Genomic DNA, 13,149 nt, shown 5'->3' with positions numbered 1-13,149 from the left:
CATCATGCCCAAGCTAAGTATCTGGGAGGTCATAGTGAGTGGTTCATGGAATATTGATGTTTAACAGCTAACACATCAGTTAATGTTAGCTAAAGCTTAAATAGGCTAGAAGAAGGTGGATGGGATTGTCTTGATGGACTTGTTTTCAGAGAAATATTTCCATATTTGTCAGCATACCTTGGCCCTCAGTGAGGTGGAGTGCTTTTTTTGTTTGAAGTCTGTGTTGGTTACATATTGGTTAGGATTATAGTAAGATGCCAGCCACCACCACCTCCTGCTCCTTGCTCAAGCAAATGATGCAAAAGGCAGCAGCAGCAACTTTGCTCACTGTGTAGAAAGCGTATTCTTTCCTCAAGCATTCCCAGGTGAACGGAGCCCTTTGAGAGCATTCCCGTCAAGCATTTAAGCAGTCTTGACTTCTCCACCTGGTACAGCGTCTGTGCACGACTTCAGCATTCAGATGGAAACCTCTGAGACTACATAGAGCTCTAAGCCACGAGCATTCCCTGTGCTGGAGGGACTTGTTTTGTGAGAAGTAACTGGAGGTGACGATCTCGGTCAGAACGCTTTGACCACAGGCAGTGCAGGGAGGACAGCGAGGGGCATGGCTCATACCCTGTGGTTTGACTTGTGCACTGGTCGGCTCATGGAGCGAAACGCATCATTACTATCATCCAGTTTGCGTTACCATGAAAGCTGTCAGATTTAACTGCTGAGGAGAGCTCTTTTAACTGTTGCCATGGTAATATGAGTACAGCAACATGGTAGCTTTCATCTGTATCCCATGTTCAGCTGAATTCTTTTACCATCATTTGACTGTGAGACGAAGGTACCGCATTGTACCAGGCCTGGTTTTCTTCTGAGTTTACTAGAAACAGATGAAAAATACAGCAAACACTTTCTTTGGGAATGAAATGCAAGTCCTAGGTAAAACTGTTCCAGTTCTCTGTGCCTTATGACTTGATTCTGTTAGCACTCCTGTATGTTAAATAGCTTGTATGCAGTTCCTGACCTGCTCTTTGTGCCATCACATCGTTTTTTGTACTTACTTTGGTACAGAGTGTAATAAAAAGCTTGTATTGCTACCACAAGTTAGACGTTTAGTCACATGAATGAATTTACCTTAGATTTTTATTTTCTCCAGGAGAGAAGAAATGCAAATGCTAATCACTAGAAGTTTAGATGCTGCTTTCTAATTTGGCCTCCGTTGCAGTGCTTTTCTTTATGACTAAGCCTGCCCTCTTTATATGGGGCATGTATATATATTTTTTAACCTGTGTGGTGGTGATCAGCTGCTGTGGTTTTCATTTAACTCTTCTGTTTTTTCACATTCAAGAGCTTTTTTAACTGACCTGCTGCAAGGTTGCTCTCCACAGCCCTCCCCCAGCTTCCTGCCATGGAAAGCCTTTCAATTCATTCTTGCCTTGGGTACGGAGCAAAGAGGTTGTTCTCTGCTTCCTGACCTACATTTGCATTGCACAGCACTGCCTGGCTGACAGTGCAGCTCCCTGCCTCCCTCCTCTCCCCGTGCTCCCCTTGCTGAGTGGCCTGCAAAGCAGAGAGCTGGACATGAGAGGCTGGAACAAATGGGCTAAAGATTCCATCTGTAGTAATACAGCAAATGCCATGTATGACAGGGATGATCCCCAATCTGAAATTATTGGGGTCAGGTAGGGTAAGCCTCTCTGCTATGTAAAATCCCACGTTGCTTTCAAAGTACAAAATCAGAAATGAAAAGTGAAGATAATGCTTTCAAAATTCCATAGCTGCAGTTCTCATAGTGTAAATAAATTGTCCCATGGTTACTTGTGTTATCTGGCAGCATGAATATTGAGAAATGCTTTCTCAAAATGCAAAAAATATAAGCAGTTGTTAAAGCTTTAGCAAAGTAGTTACAAGCCTATTCTTGTTAATAGCTTGAATGTAAAAAGTAGTAACTTTTATGTTAGCATCATCTCTTTCAAATCCTGGGAAGTTTTCACAAATTGTACTGGGCATTCCTTCTAAAGATAAGGTTGTAGGTGTGTTTTTTGTTTGTTTTCACTGTGAGACAGTGTAGACATTTTAGATCTAAGAGTGATGGGGTATTAGTTTACTGGGAAAATCTATAGGGATGGTGTTGGGGCTGTCCAAAGAAATGGCTTCTAGGTTGTTTCCCAATGCACATACCATGCCTGATCTTGCATTGATTTTGAGACATAATGCATGATAATATGTTATGAAAATACTGAAACACATTCACCACACTGAGGGGAAAGTGAGTTTTTAAATCACTGTTGTAACCCACTTGACCTGACAACCAGTCTGCCTTATTTTTCTAGACCACTGCCATGATCTAATTCTAAAATTCTAGAACAGAGGAATAACTTATAATAATTATGTAAATAACTTAGTGGACACTGATCTTATTTTATTTCCTCCAAGCAACCACTGAGGTTTGGAAGTATCTTTATCTGTATCTTTTTTTTTTCCAAGTGGAATAGATCATGAACTTTATCTGTGAGAAATCGATCAGTGGTTTGGGTTAGGATCAGATTTCTTACTCCAGCGGCTGTACTTATGCACTTTCCATACTCAAATATAATGTGGGATGATCTGCAAATAATTCAGGTTATTGATATAATCAGAGATCAGTAATGCTGTTGTTGTTGGATTATATTTGTGGAATATTATTTTGGTTGTCTAATATGAATGTTGAAATCCTTACTTGAAAGTTAAATGAAGATAAATTACTAAATTCAATTTCTGACTTTGTTCTCATGCTTCTTTTGACTGAAGTATTTATTTGCCATAATGATGATGCGGATGACAATGTATATTTCCTTTAAATTTAGTTATGTTATTTGTATTTCTCAAAATGAAACAAACACACAGAGAGCAAAAAATGCTTAAAGAGGATATTACACAAATCTTAGTGAGCAGACTGGTGTTATCCAATTTTCTTATTGCATTGCAAATACGTTAAACTTAAGTAGAAACTTTTATCCTATTGCTACTAACAATGCATTTTTCATCCTGCTTTATATTGGATAGAAAGTGAGAAAACTTGTCAAAGGTTTTAATGGCATAAATATTAATTGCAGTGTTTTTAACATAAACTGTTTTTGTGTTCTTCTACATTGGGCAGATAGCTTTAATGCAAGTTACTGAGTGGTAACAACACAATGAAAGATCTATCTGCCATTCTTTCTGTAATTGCATATTTCACCATGCAAGCTCTCCCTCCTGTTTCTGAAAGCTTAATAACAAACTGCAAGAAAACAATACTTGGACACAAAAGATTTAAGTAGCTGTTGACTGCTTAGATAATGGTTTGAATATGTTTATAGGTTATTTTCAAATTATATCCAAGTGCTAATTCAAATTTCTAAAAATTATGTCAGGTTCTTAAAAGAACATTACAAATGGCTTTTTTTTTTCCTAGCATCTTCTCGTTAGTATTTTAACTAGAAAGAGGTTCAGCATGCTGAACTTGTATGTATTGTAACACAATTCTGCCAAACTCAGGCAGATTGGTATCGTGCATGAGCTCCAAAGTGGAGTACCCGAGAGGTTGTTTGGCTGCCAAACTTCATAATTAAAGTGCCAAACTATTTAAGGTTTAGTTATTAACCTCTTGGACCCTACCCAGAAGCCAGTAACAGCATTTTGAACTAGCCAGAGCTGGGAAAGTCCAAGTAGAGTACGTTATATTACATTCTAGCTTGAAAGCCCTGAAGGCAGGGAATGGTGTTGAAGCCCCCTCCAGGAGGGAGGGCTGTGTCCTTGGCCAGCATGACTCAAGGAGAGACTACTTATGTGACTATTTATCTTCTACAACCAAATGCTCCTCTATAGTAGCTGGTTTTCTCCAGTTGTCTAAAAATGGTTTGATGCTTTAAGCTTGTATAGCATAGTAATAGTTAACATGTGTATAGTTAACATAAGCTTTCAGCTGGGTTATTAGCTGTTATTAGCTGGGTTATTAGCTGTGGCTTGCGTTCGCTCAAGAAAGCAATGTGAGGTGAACTACGAATGAGTGTTAAAAGAATACTCCCAAGGACTTTCTGTTGCTGATGTTACATGAATGCTAAGTCAATGTGCTTTCAGTCTAGGTAGTTTGAGAAAACCGTTCTCCAGAGATTTACTCTTAAACACGCTTGCTTTTCCCAGAGGTGTCTATCTCTATTATTTGAGTTATCTTGGAAATGCACAAATATGGAATTGTAAAAAAAATAAAATAAAATAAAAATGATGAAGAGCAAATTCCAATAACCATCTTTAATAGGACTTCCTGGCATTTCTTAGGAGTGTTAGTGCAGTGTGACACAGCCTATTTAGGTGTGTAAGTTCCTGGAAATTGACACTCGGGGTTGCTGAGTGCTCAATAGTATGATTCATCTTTTCATTACAAAGGAAAACAAACACCTTCTGGAATCTCTGTATTGTACATGGTATGAAATCTAAGAATGAGGGGAAATTAGAAAAAGTCAGGTAATGCTGATGTTAACAATTTATTTCCTCCTGAGTAGCTTTACCACTAATAAGTGAAGTCTGAAGGACCATAAATATAATCAGTTTTATTAAATAATAAAAGTACATCAAATAATTGTATTTTATCCAATTAAAAAGTACTGGTCAAACAAAACCAATCACAGTTCCATCATCTGCTGCTAAATCAGAGGTGAGTATTGCTTACTGTGACAAGTAGCAATTGCCTGATTCCAATGCAACACTGCTTCACTGGAAAATAAACTTTAAAAGTTCTGTTTGTTAAAAAATTTGGAAACCTGTAAATATATTTAACCTACTTCTCCCATCTTGTTTTCAGTGGCAGATGTTGTAGTTTTAATTTGTAAATTTCATTCCATCTTATTCTTGCCCATATTGCTATCTGGGGATGTCAATCTTATGACTTAGTCCTCTCTGTCTGTAAGGTAAAGTTTGGCTTAATTTCCTCTTGCAGTCCTGTTTTCGCTTGACTGGTCTTTCTTCTGATAGGCAGTAAATTGTAAAATAAACCATGATTCAGCTGGTTTTCTCTCTTTCTACAAAATGGAACATTTTTGAGACTAATGAGAAAAGCTTCTTTTTGATTTCTTATTAGCCTTTGAGCTATCTTGAAGTTACATGAGGAAATTAGTTGCAGATTCAATGAATTTGCATGTAGGTGCCAATGTTGCTTGGCACCAGGTTTCAGGAGCTTACTCTAAAACTTGTAGAGAATAACTTTGTCATGTCTTGGAGGAGAAACTAGAGCTGACTTGAGAATACCTGCTGTGAGTTTTGGAAGGAGATGTGCAAATTAGTAGTTTTCTGAACTTTGTTTTCATTTATTCTTTTATTCCTAACCAAAAAAAGCAACCTTGCAAAAAGTGGGCTTGCTTTAAAAGAGTACTTATGCTTTAGAGTTTATTTAGGAGTGTCTTAATTTTAAATGTGACACCAAGTGTATTGCATTTTTCAGAAGTGTGGTATTTGAGGGTAAGATTCCCCTTTGTGCAATTCCTTTGCCTCTCATTTTTCATTTTACTTATAGCAATTCTAGGCAAGAAATCGTTACATTGAAAAGAAGTAGAGCTATGAATGCATTGTCTTAAAAATAAAATTTGTGTGGATAATATGCTCAATTAGATTTTATTGGCACGTAAGTCAGCAATTGTACCACTGTAGTGTGCATGCTTATTATTGCATGTTAACACAAAAATCGTATCTCCATTTTTTTCCTCAAATTTGCTGGGGAAACCTTTTGGTTACATTTTCATAATATTAGTGTTATCAAGAACTATACTTTTTTTTAAATTAAAAAAATAATTTTCAGACTCCACTATGTGATGGGGATCAACTAAAGGCTGTCCCATTAAGCTCATCCATTTTCACTGTACATGCGTTCAGCAGTATTTACAAATTGCACGTGGAGTACATTTGACAGAGGGGATGTCATCCTTCTAGTGCAGTTTACGATGGCGATACCTGCTTGCTTTTTCTTTTGCTGCATTGGCACAGGCATTGTGCTTATTCTGTTGTAAGTGGTTCCAGTATTTGATCAGTTCACTAGGTTGGAACTGATGGGAGGTAATTAGGTGGCTATATTTACAGCTGGAGTAAGAAACTCGCCAGTGATTGAAGACAAATTCGTTGGGTGGAGGCATGGGGTCAATTCGCAGCTTTGCAAGGCAGATCCCCACATATACATCCTCTAAATGTAAACGTCTGATGCCTAAGGAGACTTTAAAGATTTTTTCTGCTAAATCTCCAGAAAAAACATAACCTGTTCCGGAACAGAATACGGGGTAACGTTCACTTGGATACAAATCTGGTGGCATATACCACTTGCTATCCTTGTTCCTGTTAGGTGCGTAACCTCTCATTAAATATCCTGTAAAGTATTTGTGCCTCGGGGGAAGTTCTGGCTTCAGAAGCTTGTGTATTAAATATTCAGTATTGACAAACATATCACTGTCAGTTTTCATAACATAGGGAACACTTGGACAATAAGATGCAACCCAGTTCATTCCCATCAGAGTTTTAATGGTTAAATTATAATAGGTGTCCAGGTATTCTTGTTGGATGATGTCGTGGTACTGTCTGCTCTCCTCCTGTATGGTACGCTGGAGGTACCCGTTTGGCTTGGTACTTAGCCCCAGCAAGAAGATGCGGACGACGTGGATGCCAGGCGTTAGGCTTTCGTTACCCCAGGTTTGTCGAATGGCCTGTCTGGCTTCCACTTGGCCCGGCTCTGCAGCTATGAGTAAAATTAGGAAAGGGACCTTCTCCTGGCATTTTTCAGGCTCATTGATGATGTATTTGAAATGATACATGGTTGGATGCCCAGTACCTTTCTCGTTGTAAATACTTCCATTAGCACTGAGGGTGTTTTCCAAGCCAGTTACTCCTTGTGGCGACAGGTCAGTGTTGTTGGGGTTGGTGACTGTTGGAGGCCTGAGGGTCTGAGGTACAGCATCTTTCCACATGTTCCTTAGAGAGCTGTGGTTCATCTCGCTTTTTGTAGATCTAAATCCTCGTATTGTGTAAGTCATGGGATTTTCTCTAAAGCCCGTCCTGCCTGGCAGCCAGTCATGATGATTAAAAAACAGAAACACAGCAAAAAGAAATACGAGAGAGATCAGGCCAATAAGATGGGTGCGAAATAGAGACCGTTTGGTATTCCAGGTCATCTTTGCAAGGCAGCAGTGTCGTCTTCTCCACTGAAGCATGTTGTAAGAATCCAATGATGGGATGTGAGACAATGGCCAAGCAAAGTGCTGTTTGCTTCCTTTCCAAATCCACTGCTATTCTTTGGTATTCATTTTCTTTTGCTCATGTCGAGTAATTCTCTGCAAATGGCTCTCTCTGGAAAGGTTTAAAAAGAAAACCAAACATATTTTATTTTACCTGCTCATAATTAGAGGCTACAATAAGAAAACAAATAAGATAGATGAAATTGAGCTCTGTGAGTTTTATTTATTTATTTATTTATTGAGAAAACAATCTGTGGTGGTATAAATAAGATCTGATTTTTCTAAAAGCCAATTTTGTTGTACAATAGAAATTACTTGCTTTGTTAGATTTTTAAAAATGCTAACTTTTATGGTAGAAGTTCTGGAAAGCATCCTGGGTACCAAAGATGAAAGAAATGGGGGAAAAAAAAATTGTGCTAGCCAGAAAAGTGTAAAGTAGTCTTAAATAGCATCATGTATACTGACTGAAATCCTTGTACGGTGTTTGAGGAGGACTGAATGAGAAGAGCTTGATACCAGCTGGAAAGTTTATTGGCATTAATTAAAATTGATTTGATGTGCAGAGGCTAGCATGGCTCAGTTTAAAACTCCTTTAGTAAAATGGTCGTGTGTTGGTGGTGGGACAGACGGTGCAAGGTTGATGATGGCAGAGTTCTGTTAGTCACAGTACACTGCCTGGCGTGTCTCCACCGGCCCTGACTGTGTTCAGAAAGTCACTGAGAAGGTGCACCTGTCAAAATTAATTTTCAGGGTCCAGTAACTTCTCTGCACAGTCTTTAGATGGGAATACATGATAACAATTTTGGTCACCTCTCAGGCACCTTTAACCCTCTGCTCCACAACGTAAGAGTACTGAATATTTATTTGGCTTTTATACCAGGCTGGCATGCAGTTGATTTACTATTAAGCTGTTGAATTTTAGTGGATAGAGATCCTGGGTAAATAGTGATGTGAACGTGAATTAAAGCTGCATAGCAGTGAGTTACTTTCCTTCAAGCTGTCTGATGAACGTGATTTTTGGTTTTTGTTTCCTCTGAGAATTTAAATGTAACTATTATACTTCTTTTAACATGTGGAAATGTGAAGCAGTGGTAATAGCAGCTGTAACTGTAGGAAAGAGTGCCAAAGTAGTCTGTGGTTCATTTTCTCCTAAATTTTTTTCATATTCAAGAGCAGAGTCAATATGGCAGCTTCATGATGCTGCATATTAAAAGCTGATCACATCGTCTTGTAAATGAACCTTTCAATGCACAGTAGCAATTCGTTTGTGATTTTCAATTTGCTCTAATTTATTTCTGGGCCCCAGGGTTTTGTATAGGGGAAAAAAGGATGACAGTTGAACAAGAGTTCCACAGAAAATGCTATTTTTAATTTAAATGTGTAATTTCTTAATTACTTTGCTATCTTTTAAAACCAATATTTGGATTATTTTCTGCATTTAAAAACTAAGTAACATGTTATATGGGGAAATTACACAATTTTACACAGTGAAGAAGTAATTTATGAAGAGATGGCTGTTGAATAATATATTACTGTGTGTGACTAACATTCAGTTTGCTGAGTTAATGCAAAGGAAAAATTAGATTTCAGAGTGGCTAAGGAGAGACGTGTAACTAAATCTTCATTGCTGTGTCAGTTTATATATAAACAGAATAACCTGTATGCAGAAGACATCACTCAATATTTAGAAGCAAGGGGGAAGTACAGCTGCAGTTACTGAGTTGAAACTGTAGTTTGTCTATCTTATTAACCTCCACCAGGAGGAGCAAGTAAGTGGGGATTTTAACGGGTGTGTAACCATAAACGTTATCTAAAACAGCAACACTGCTCCTTACTTCTTTCTAAAATGGCAAAATATTTGCCTAGTGATGCACTGAATCCTTCCCTGTTGTGCTGTTAGGCAGTGTTCGCGAATTTTATTCTTAGAGTATTTTTGATTTTATTTTTTTTAGCTATCTTTCTTACAAATTAATTTCCAATCTTTGAATATTAAGCCTGTATCTAAAGTATGCTGCTTGAGAATTAATCTCAAATTCCACGCTGTTCTCATTATGTTTCATGGCTCAGAAATTACACCTTAAGTAAAAAGGAAATAAGCCCCCAGTGGGGAAGATGTGTGTTTATCCGACTGCTTGCACCTTCTTTTACATGCTTAGAAAATAAAAGCCTGCTCTCAAAACATAATTCTCAGTTTCTCTGCAGTGTGCAGTGTTTTAAATGAGCACTCAGCTATTTGGGATGAATATCGCTGCATGAGCAAACATAAATGTCACTTCAAAGGATATCCTAGATCTCAGGGAAACTAATTGTTCAATACCGGTTTGGGAGGCAGCAGTGGGAATATTTGATTAATTGCCATTCCGTTTCATGTGCATGCAGTTCAGGAAGAAGTGAAAACAAGAATTTCATGAGGAGATGAATGCAGAGCAGCGGCTGTAATTCAGAATTAACTTTGCCGTGCTGAATTATTCCACTTTTAGAACTTCAGTCATTAGATATGAATACTTTGGCAAATCTGCATTTCACTGCTCATCTGTTTTTAATTTTTACTTGAACTAGTGTTTTTTTGTGCCTCTAAATTCACACAAGATAAGGAGGAATCTTGTAGGAATATGTGTAAACTGAAAACTGGCTGCAGGTGCTGCCTTTTTATGTTGTAGGGAGACATTGCCCCAGAATGGGGTTGTAATGGCTGAAACGTTTTGTGGCTTTTTTTAGACTATGCACACATACTACATATTGAATTTCTTATAATTTTAGACTCATTGTTATAATTTTAGTCTTCATGAAAACTTATTTTTAAAGAGAGTCGTCTCTCACTTGCAGGTTTCCTTGATTTTTCAAGGTGGGAGTTTCCTGGAAAACCTTAGATCCCTGCTTGCCCTTTCAAAAGGCCCTATATAGATAAAGGAAGGACCCAAATCTGTTTCCTAGCTTTGTGAAACTTTTAGCTAGAAAAATACCTAAGTAACTTTGTATATCGTTTCCTTTGTAATTCAGGTGTAAAACATCTCAAAATAGACAGGGGGTAGTAAGCATTTGAAATACAGCAATCACAACAAAACAGAAAGCAAACTACTAAATATAGCCCAAGGTCTCCATGCAGTCACCTTGTACTCTCAAAGCACGTTGTTGCATACAACTGTGCGATTTGAAGGTATGATTTAGAATGGTTCTTGGTTGTTTGTTTGGTTTGGTTTTTTTGGCACTTGTCCATGCAGTCTCTGATATATTATCAAATCCCAAATGTGTTCCCTGTGAATGCCTCTTGAGGTTTTTTTTTTCTGTGGTCTGTGCTCTATTAGTGTTGTACTTTGGGTTCTGCTCTATAATTACTACTTCGCAGTCGGAAGCATTCGAATCCCTATTTACACGTTCTGGATTTTCATATTTTGATTTGTAGGCAAACCCTTTAATTAGAGTAAAGAGTTCAAAAGGAGCCTGAGCTGGTGTTCTGATGAGCAGCAGCAGCTGTGCATTAGGCCTCACAGAGTCGTGCCCGGGTTCACTCAAACTGCACTCATCTTGTGTACAGAACAGGCAATAATCAAGATAAGCTCTGATGTTTGGGTTTTAAAATGTCAGATCGGAAAGTGGTGCTGCTGGTAGGCATGCTGCTCCGGGAGCGCTGCTGGAGGGCAGGATCTTTTCTGTTTGAAAACTCCTGGAAAGGTTTTAAAAGTGATGCAAGCTGGGTGACTGCCCTGCACAAAGTAAACACATCTATGTTGACAGATTAATGATTTATCACAGCTTATTGGTATGTTCTGCAGAGAAGCATTTTCATCCTGTAATGTACTAAATTGCTATACATTTAGGTCTCAAATTTGCACTGCAAATAGTGAGCTGCCTTCCTGCTTGTTTGCCACGATTGACGAAGTATTTAAATTTAAACAATATGTAGAAGTGAATGACAATTAGACTGAGTGCCGTTTTACAATCCAAGTTAAACAGTCAGTGTTTTCATATTAAACAGAGATCGTAATGATGGCATGAGGTAATTTACGTGCTCACCATTTTGAGTGCATAGTGTTTGAGGGTTTCCTTTTGGGATGTCAGCAAAGCCTGATGTTCCTTGTAAAATGTGGTGCCTGATTGCGCTGCTGATGGCTTAGATCATGTCCAATATTTTGCACACTCCTGGTTTATGCTTGGTCAGTATTTGCCTGATGACATTTTGCTGTGTTTCAGGGGGGAAAAAAAAAAAAAGCAAGTGTGAGGAAGGTCTGAAGGTACTCCTTAGATAATGTAATTTGACTGCATGGTCTGTTGTGATGGTTCATTGCTCTCAGTGTGTGTCATATCATGGCCATTTTACCAATGCTTTAAGATTACTTCCGATAAGGATTAATTCTGACCTACTTTGAGAGGATTTCTAACTGTTTTTTTCTAAATTGAAGGGGTTTAAGTTTTTAATTTCTCAGTTAAATGCAATCATTACTGTAGCCACATTATCCCTTTAATCCCTTCTGTACCCACAGCAGCCTTGTGCAGGCTGTAAGCAGTGCATTAAATGTGTAAGGTAGTGACATTGTTCTGCACGGTGAAAGAAAAACCTGCTGGAATTTTTTCTGCTGCTCAGAGACACCTTATCTCTGGGCTCTGCAAATTAGGAATGATCGTTATCTGTAATGGCTGAAAGGTAACAGACAATTGAATGAATATCACACACAAGGATTTGACATACCTTCCCTGGTCAGGCCATTTATGGTGCGAGGATTATACCCACAGAAAATAGTTTTGGCACGCCATCACTTCGGCAAAAAAGATGCTATCGAACATGCGCACATCCCCCAACAGTCTGCTTCCTGCGATTGCTTTTCTCAGTATCCAATCTGTCCATCTGTCGGCTCGTTGCTGTGTTACCTTCCTTGCTCATAAGTGTTGTCCTTGTCTTGGGGCTTTTTGTTCATCCTTCAAACAAAAGGACAGGAGTTCTTGTTCCTGCTCCGGCGATCAGTGCTGTCTGATGTTCGCAGCCGATAGGTTGGAGCTTTTACATCTGGTGTTTCCCTTGTCGGACAATGCAGTGCTGTGTTCTCCTCTTCCCAGTATCCATATTTCTAACGGTAATGTTAGCAGTGAGTGCTAGCACGTAGTGGTTCAGTTGCCTTTAGTAATAGGATTTGCCTCTCTTCCCTCCTTCATTGTTGCTAGGCAGTAGTAGAAATGGTTTCGAGCTGTTTTAACTGAGGATTCTGGTCTATTAAATCCATTCCGTAGTCCTTCGGCTGCTGCACAGGCAGGCAGCAGTTTAAATGTGGGCTTTGACAGATGCTGTCTTCTGACAGAGCAGAATTTAACGTCACTGCTTGGCTGAATCCCACGTGATTGTTTGCATTCATTTTGACTAAATCCAAAGGCAGCCAGAAACCTTTACAGGCTCTTCCTCCTATTTGATAAATGATACATATTCAGCACAAGCACAATGATAGGTGAATAGTATAAAAATTGTATGATGATTAAATGAATGATTGAGGGTTTTTTCAGATTGTTTGCACTTTTCCTTGACACTGTAACTTATGATACTCTGGGGGATTTTTAATGCGAGATGTTCTATTTCAGTATTCCGAAGGCTGTTCTGCTTTGCAAAGGAATTAGAAGCATTTACACACCAAAGCTGGATTTAACCCATTTGGTGCTCTCAGTGTAATGTTTTTTGCTCTTATGGTGAGAAAATAAAATCTATTTCTTTGCTCAGACTTCCTTTACGTGTTTCTTATTTTTACCCTATAAAAGCTGCTTTTTTATAACCTTTAGGTTAGTCAATTGAGTTGGATGGCACTCAAGTATAAGCTGTTAAGCTTGATTTCAATTATTGATGGATCAGAAAGCGTCTGTCTTCTGTTATGGACTTACCTATTTTATAGAATTTGTTTTTCTGGTCCTTGTGAAATTTGGGCTCCTGTCAGTAGCTGACTCTTCTGTG

General features: G+C 38.4%; 2 protein-coding genes across 3 annotated transcripts in view; one reads left to right on the top strand and one right to left on the bottom strand.

Moving 5' to 3' along the window:
- The window catches only part of CDC73 (cell division cycle 73), a 95,811-nt gene that overhangs the window by 46,004 nt on the left and 36,658 nt on the right, over positions 1 to 13,149 (top strand). The window lies entirely within an intron of this gene.
- On the bottom strand, positions 5,477 to 12,460 carry LOC136052792 (beta-1,3-galactosyltransferase 2). Of its 2 annotated transcripts, XM_065743188.1 has the most exons (3): positions 11,908 to 12,460; positions 11,235 to 11,400; positions 5,477 to 7,332 (listed from the first exon to the last, which is right to left on the bottom strand). In XM_065743188.1, the coding sequence occupies exon 3, from the start codon at positions 7,194 to 7,196 to the stop codon at positions 5,928 to 5,930; it is 1,269 nt and encodes a 422-aa protein (XP_065599260.1). In that variant the 5' UTR covers positions 7,197 to 7,332; positions 11,235 to 11,400; positions 11,908 to 12,460; the 3' UTR covers positions 5,477 to 5,927. The 2 variants fall into 2 exon arrangements, with proteins under 2 accessions (XP_065599260.1, XP_065599251.1); XM_065743179.1 differs by lacking the exon at positions 11,235 to 11,400.

This window comes from Cyrtonyx montezumae, unplaced genomic scaffold (assembly GCF_038088225.1).
Source record: "Cyrtonyx montezumae isolate F1298 unplaced genomic scaffold, pur_monq_1.0 scaffold_1, whole genome shotgun sequence".
NCBI classification, from domain to species: domain Eukaryota; kingdom Metazoa; phylum Chordata; class Aves; order Galliformes; family Odontophoridae; genus Cyrtonyx; species Cyrtonyx montezumae.
The sequence above is the reverse complement of the archived record's forward strand: the minus strand, read 5'-3'. Positions and strand labels throughout refer to the sequence as shown.